At 39.9% G+C, this 7,990-nt stretch overlaps 1 protein-coding gene across 1 annotated transcript in view; it reads right to left on the reverse strand.

Annotated features, from left to right (window-relative positions):
• kif6 (kinesin family member 6) overlaps positions 1 to 6,347 on the reverse strand; it is an 87,004-nt gene extending 80,657 nt beyond the window's left edge. The window contains exons 1-3 of the mRNA XM_084381667.1: positions 6,174 to 6,347; positions 4,384 to 4,493; positions 3,229 to 3,303 (exon numbers count right to left, since the gene is read on the reverse strand). Of these exons, the coding sequence (XP_084237793.1) occupies positions 3,229 to 3,303; positions 4,384 to 4,493; positions 6,174 to 6,233 (245 nt within the window). The 5' untranslated portion in view covers positions 6,234 to 6,347. The remainder of the gene's footprint in view (positions 1 to 3,228; positions 3,304 to 4,383; positions 4,494 to 6,173) is intronic.
• Between the last annotated feature and the right edge of the window lie 1,643 nt (positions 6,348 to 7,990).

Here is a 7,990-nt window from a genome sequence, read left to right on the forward strand (position 1 = left end):
AGTTCTTGCAGTTTTTTTCCAAAGCAGTTGGAGCCTTGAAAACTTAAATGTAAACTCCTGATAGAGATACTGTTGAAAACATCAGGAGGGTAGTCAGCCTCCTTGGCCATTAAGGACCTGATGACAAACAACCATCTCCGGCTGAACTCGGATAAGACTGTAGTCCTCATCATTACCTCAGATGGCAGAGCTTCTAAGATGGCTCAGTGTATTGGTTCCATGTCCTCTACTGTACAGACCAGTCTTAGAAACTTCAGTGTTATATTTGACCAGTCAATGCATTTTGAAAATCACGTCAAATTATTAACCTGCACGTTTTTTTTTACATCTAAGAGACATTGCTGAACTCAGATCCATTGTATTACAGTATGAGTTCGAAATGATAATCCATGCTTTAATTTCATTGCGGTTAGACTACCGTAATTCTCTCTTTTCCTGCCTCAACAACTCATCTCTAGACCGTCTTCAGTTAGTCCAGAACGCTGCTGCAAGGCTGTTGACCAGGTCTGGCAGGATGACACACATCATGCCAGTTTTACACTCTTTATATTGGCTTTCTGTTAATTTCATTTTCTGATCTGCTCCATCCCAATCTCCCTAATAGGTCACTTAGGTCCTCTAAACAGGGGTTACTGGTTCTGCCCAACTCTCGTCTAAAAACTAAAGGTGACCATGCCTTTGAAGAAGTGGCCCCAACTCTGTGGAATGCTCTTCCAATAGACAATAGTCTCTATTGAGGCTTTTAAAAGGCAACTGAAGACTTATTTTTTTAAATATTTATTTATAGAATATTTATAGAAATATTTATTTAATAGACTTATTTATTCTGCTATCTTGCGTTGTGATCTGTATGCTTCTACTTATTTTCATTTTTTGTTTTTCCCTGCCTTTTGCTTTTTTTTTACGTTTTGGTTGTTGTCGTACTTGTTAGCACCTTGAGGCTGTGCTCTGTGAAAAGTGCGATATTAAATAAACTTACTTTAAATGTACTTACTTACTTATGTCCAAAGCAACTTACAGTAATTCATACATACATACACTGATGGTGGTGGCTGCCGACCAGCACATCACTTTTGGGGTTCAGTATCTTGCCAAAAGACACTTTGTCATGTAGACCAGGGGATTCGAACCAGCAGCCTTCCAACAACAAGACACTGGCTTTACCCCTGAGCCACAGCCACCCTCATCCTGTTTCTTCTCCTCTGCATCTCCTGTGATTCCCCTGTGTTTCACCCAAGCCAGTTCCAGTGTTTTCCAGTGTCCTCCAGTGTCTCTCCATGGTATGGGGAGACACAGAGGGCCTCTGCCTTCACCGCCGGCCTCCTGCTACGCACCCTGACCTCCCGGTCATCCCCCAGACTTCATTCATAGTATTTTCTGTAATAAGCAACCAACCAGGGTATACCATCTAGATCCTGTTTACAACAGCATGCGCATGCCCAGTGTAAATGAATGGGCATGGGATATGCGTTTTCAGGTGTGTTGGATTAGATTATTAAAAGATAAGATTATTTCTGAAATAGTGCAAAAAAAATGCTTGTCTGGATAGAGATTAAAAAAAAATACCTGTGTACATGTGGACTAGGCCTTAATCAATTCAAAAGACATAAGTTGTGTTGGATCACAGGAGTTGCTGTCTTCTTTGTTAAACAACCTCCATTGCTAATGTAAATCTATCCATGCAACTCAGGCAGAAATGTTCATGTTCAGGTCTGTAACAGGGTAGACCTGTATCACTAATAGATTTTGTGTATTTTGTTTGGCACTAGTGGTGGATTTTGTGGTGCATGTGTGGGTGTGGCTTCACAGAGTGAGTGCAGTGATCTCATGGTGATGGGCTAACCTGAAACAGGTGTGCTGGGCATGATGAAACAGCCAGCTTAACTACCCCCACACACATTCTCCTCCAGTCTCCCTCTGCTCCTCTTTGTGACAGGTACCTGTGTGCATGTGTTCTGAGGCCTCTCTCTACCTAGGAAGCAGTAAGTTGAATGTCTTATCTTGTGTTGAGTCTCCCTCTGCTCTTCTTTGTGACAGTGTGTGGTGTGTGACGTGGGCTGGAGTAATCTTAGGACGGTGGGTCAGACTGGAAGCAACTGCAACGGCTGAGCAGCAGCAGCGCCTTGCAGCCACACAGAGCTGAGTGCAGCAGTCATCAGCAGCACAGCATGCGGCGTCAGCAGCTGTAGTACAGCCACACCGAGCCAGTGCATCAGTCGACCAGCCGGATCCAGCCTGCCAGCCTGGTGACAGTGAAGCCCGGCCACTCAACAGGTCACACAGAACCCACACCTTCAGCCATCCCTCTCTAGTATTTTTTTTAATGAATTTTCCCTGGACTCAATTAACTTTTTAGATATTTAAGAATAATAAAGGACTCATTTAAATTCTATCTGTCTTGTTGTTGTCTTGCCCACTATCCACTGGCTGGTCAAGTGCTTGAACTGCAAGAACATTTTACAGGTCTCTCACTGAAGTGAAAGCAGTAGGCATCTAAATGAAATGCACTGTTAGCTTTTGATGAAACTACAGGATAATGTAAGTACAAAACTCAACAAAAGATACTGTATAACAAAAGTTGTTTTTAGACACTTAAATGAAGAAAGTTCCATGTTATATATTTAACCAATAAAACTGATTTGATATATTGGTATATTAGTATTCAAACAAAATATATTTAAAATATTTTACATTTTACATTTACAACAGGCCCAGGTGAATTCCCTATTTCCATTAAATTAAATGGTATTGACAAATTACTTGTATTGTTGATCTTGAGGGCTAAACATTTTCAGCAGGCAAATCTAATGAATGTGGTACTGTGGATGACAAATTAAACAACAGCTCAGTGAGCAGCTACAGTACATGGTATAGCTCTGTTGTGGCTTGAAAATGTTCTCACTCATGATAGCACAGTGTGCCATCTCGCCTGCCAACTCAGTCCACTTAGCAGTTTAAGTATGTAAAGCATGCCAAAAATCACAGGTACCCTCCATTTCCATCTTAAAGAAAGCTAAGACTTACTGACTTCCTGTCAACAAGGCTGGCTAAAGCCTGTGTGGCCTGACCACAACGTGGAGGTGATTAATGATTTATGTGATTTGTGAATGGGCTATAAAAAGTTTGATGTTTTAAGGGTTTTAAAGTTATTATAGAAACTTTCATAATTACCTGGTAATAATACATTTCTTTTTTACATGTTTCTGTACAGTGATAGTAAGATTTTACCTGTCTGCAACTGGTTTGGCAATGTTTTCAAATATTTCTTCTTGTTTGACTGCTTGATCAAAAACCTTTTGGAACCTGGACAAAGGTGAGACAAAGTGAGAGGAGATGAGTTGCATAAAGACACCACCGCCATGACACATTTAACATAACAAAATAAATCAGAATGTACTACTATAATATACTTAAAAGAAATTAGAAATTAACATTGCTGGTTTATCTCAAACACAAAGGCTCAACACAGTTACCCACAGCAGTACTACATAAGCACAATAGTCGATTTAATTGGCCAAGTGGCCAAGGAGGAGTTTAGTCATTCTGTTTTCTAAAACAGTCTCAACCCATCATGTTTTAACCCACAAGAGATGAGAGCGATGTGAGAGGAATCCGCCCAGGAAAACTGTTAAATGTGGAAATTTTATTTCAATAAGGGCAAAAGGGAACCTCCACAGGCTATTTTAAGACTGAGTGGTTTTCAAAAGCTCCCAGTGTCCACTGCTGTCTGACTCTCTAACTGTGAATTTAGGGCTTGGAAGCGTGGCATGGGCCCTGCCCAGAGGGTATATAAGGCTGCAGCCCTCACCACCAGCGTTAAACAGATGTTCTGGCTCTGTACTAACAGAGCTGGTGGATGCAATGCTCATAGGAAAAGTTCTTATGCAACATTTAGAGCAATGGTGGGCAACACGCCTTCCTCTATTTTGTGTTATCTTTATTTATTCGAAACGCTACAGTTACACCTCTCTTGCAGACTCTAAACCTAAACCATAATCTACACAAGGCTACAAGTAAGACTGAAGCTAATTATACCGATATTATGAAGACGCTTCAAGTAGGCTGTTTGCAGTTATACTTATTATTAATCTTATTTCTATAAACAACCAATTGTTACTTTAACAAATATAGAAGATAAAAACAGATTGGATTGGTCTGTTGAAAGAGATGCTATGGCAAATACAAAAAAAGTCCAATCACTACTCTACAGTGTCAGAGCAGATAGACATATAGCCATACAGTATGTAGATGTAAAAATGATTTAAATTATTACTTCAAAGACCATACCAGTTTAATTTAAAATTTATTTTAGGACAAATTATTTGGCTGACTTAGGAAAGAAAGCCAATGGAAGGTTTCAAATACAGCTATCTGACATCCTACCTGAACTTGTAGCACTCCCTCTTGTTGTTTACAAAGCCATCAGCCAGGTCCCTGGGCACCACAAACTCCAGAAATGCACCTGTCTGCTCCTCATTGTCCACAGAGTACACCTGAGGGAGCCAGAGACAACAGTAGAGCCAGTCATATGGTTTATGATTTGTATACTGTTATGGTACAGTATGTGGTACCAAACATGCAACCCAACTTAAACACAAAGACAGTACATCATGTTAGGTTTAAAATATAACTTTGACCACTTGTGGTTTGAGTATTCCTGACCCCAAAATGAACAGATGGAGTTTATGACGCGTATATCCTGTGGAAAGCAATAGCTCTGATCAGTGTATAGTGTACAGGCAAGCTCTAAAATTCACCTCCGTTCACCAAAGCCTCAGGGGAAACAAGAAAAACTGTAGGACATTAAACCAATATAGACTGAGCTCTAGCAGTGGAGGACATTTAGAGTGAGGCTGGCTGGGTCAATCTGAACAACCCATACCCTGTTTCTGAGCTTCAGCATATGTTCTGGCATATGTTTCCAATGGACACTGATGCAATAAGTCCCCAGGGTTTCAGGAATAAAAGATACGTTCTAAATGATTGGACTGTTTTTCACTGTCACCCTGCCTGCAGTATCGCCTCCTGACCACCTCTGTTCTGTTGCCTTCACATGGACATGTGCTTATTTCATTTTGTTGGATATTGTCAGATCAAGCTAAAGTGCCAGGGAAACCCTCAACGTAATTTGATTATTTCATCCATCAGCTGCTGTGCTCAGACAATAAATTCAGCTTTAGAGAGAAGAAAGTGCTGCCAGGGGGGTTTCTCATGGAAATGGACTTTTGTTTTGTTTCTTATACATGTGTACAAAGATGGTCTTTATCTGATAGTAAAAGACTTTTACTGTTTTTCTTGTCCATTAATCATTGCAACTGTAGACATCGGCCCTAAATTAAAAATCTGAATTTGGCGTATTTCAACTTGATGGCTGACTTGATGTTTACAGAATAGGCTTCATATTTATTGTATGGCTTTTGATTGGTTGTCAATGGGCTGCCCTTTACTTGAACTGATTCTAATACAGCAGCTTTAATATCCAAAGAAGTTTGAGTTTTAAGCACGAAAGTGACTAAATGTAAACATACTGAACACCAGTCCAAAACGCAAGCTGTTAGCATCTTCAACTCAAAGCTTTCAAAACTCATATCAGCCAAACACATTAGACGATAAATAAAGTATAGTCACTTTACTGTGTTCTAAAGAGCAAGTGATAACAAAGACTATAAAGTAGATAGTTTGACATGTCTTAGCAAGAAAAGCAAAGGTGTAGTTGAAAACACTAATTACCAATGATTGCATTCCAGAAGTGCCAGTTCCAGGCCCTGGCACTGTACTGTGAATTCTTGATGACTTGAATAATTTACTGATACATTTAATGGAAATGAGCCATTTTTACTGATGTTATGCGTTACACCTGTGCTTTTTCTTCGATGACAAGCCAAAATGTCTTGAGTATACTTGAGTAGTATTATGCCTTCTACATGCCGACATGTGTATTTTTAGCAGTTCAAGCCATTTTATGTTTGTTTTTGTGATAAAATAACGTTTTAAACTGGTAGAAATAACGTAATTGCAGTATAAACCAGCATGCTTCTTATATAGAAAGGCCTCGTAAATATAATGCCAACATCAGCTAATGTTATGCTAGCTTCAGTAAACATCCTTAGCATTTATTTCAATATCCACTGAGTTGTGCTTTGTTAAATATTGAGCTTTAGGCGTAAACTTACCGACGCAGTTTTCTTAGTGGGTTTAATGCGACCAAATATCCGTATCGTCTGCTTCACCATTTTCTATAAAACAAAAGTGTTCGGTCCTCTTGTTTTCCTTTTGCACATAGTAAGATTCACTGGTTAGCTTGCGAGCGGTACTGTGCTCTTTGAAGTTTGTTGTGGCTGGTTGCGAGGTGACGGCGGTCGCCTCCACTGACAAAGATCGTCTATACTTGTCAAGATGACTCATTAGTGTAAAAGCAACCTTTCCATCGATCCTGCCCTCTCTCTCTCTCTCTCTCTCTCTCTCTCATTTTAAATACGTTGTCAGAAGTAAAAAATAAAACAGGGATGTTGTATTTTCCTATCATGTTTATTCTCCTATACTAAACAGGTGTCCTGTATATTCAAGACAAAAGGACACTGCAGGTTCAGTGACTCATGCAGTGGGCATATTGACAGAAGTGTATTCAGCACCATAGGCACTCCCCACACATAAGGCCAATCAATGGCACATGGTGCAGTCCTGCAACAAAAACTGCTACATTTGACAGCTGGTGTGTGTGCTAATCAAAATGCTGCTTCCTCTATAGGAATGCTACTGTAGATGTTGTAGATGAAAAACCTTTAACAAAAATGAGATAAAAAGTAGAAGCATTATAGCATTTCACCAACTTTGTTGTGTTCAACCACAAGCCAAAATTCTGCATCTTGGGACTGAAAGAATAGAGAGGCCAAGATGTGTTAAATGTGAAATGGGAAACAACAAAATGCAGTGTTTTGTGTTGATTGTGTGTGTGTGTGTGTGTGTGTGTGTGTGTGTGTGTGTGTGTGTGTGTGTTTCTGTGTGTGTTTCTGTGTGTATGCTTGCGGATGCTGTGGGACTAAGAGTGAGGCAAATATGTACAGAGTGGAATGCAACAGTCATTTATGGTACTAGCCAGTTTGCATTCAGGCACAAGCTCACACACACACACATACACAAAAATCATACGGGGGGGTGGGTGACTTTGACCCTGTCTCTAATTTCAGTGTATATGCGTCATGCTGTTTTTGGTATTTTACCTGAACCCTGTATGTTCTCCCAAATACAGCCTACCAGGAGAGTGGTTAGAACAACCCTTGAGCAGTAAGGACACTTCAAAGAAGCAACTTCTTTTACAGGGCTTTCAGGTGGTGTAGCACACATCCTTGCAGCCATGTTGGAGGTCTACAACTCAGGAGCAACACAGTGTTAAAGGTCCACTTTCTAAGGAAGACATTTTTGAGTCTCTATCCCAACTCGTGAAATACTGACACTTTGGGATGGCGGCTGACTAGACCTACAATCCCAAACCCTCAGTATTTGATGAGTTGGGAAGGAGACTCAAAAATGTCCATAAATTAGTAATAATTAGTAATTAGTAATAATAATAAAGAGACAGTTCATGCCCAAATCAAAAATACACATTTTACTGACAACCCTCTGCTGACAATATCACATGTTCTTTTTCTCACGTGGCTCCTGAATACCGATTGTGACCTTTGCTTAATCAAATATTTTTCATTGAGTATGACACATGACAAACAGTAATTGTTTGCAGAAATCCTGCTTGCTTAATCGCTATTTCCCCATTTCTTAGCAATGGAAACGAAGAGGAAACTGTTTTCCCATTAAGGCCATGGCAACAAATATCAGCAGAAATTTTAAACAAATATGTAGATTATATCACATGATATCAAGATAGAGCCTTTGCATACAAAATGCAGCCTTTTCAAAAAGTGCCATGAGTTCCGAGAAGGAAGCAGCCACGTCCACTTTCTACAAAACAATTATACAGTGCAGTTAAATCTGT

Source organism: Pagrus pagrus (genome assembly GCF_965226575.1).
Source record: "Pagrus pagrus genome assembly, chromosome: 18".
NCBI lineage: Eukaryota > Metazoa > Chordata > Actinopteri > Spariformes > Sparidae > Pagrus > Pagrus pagrus.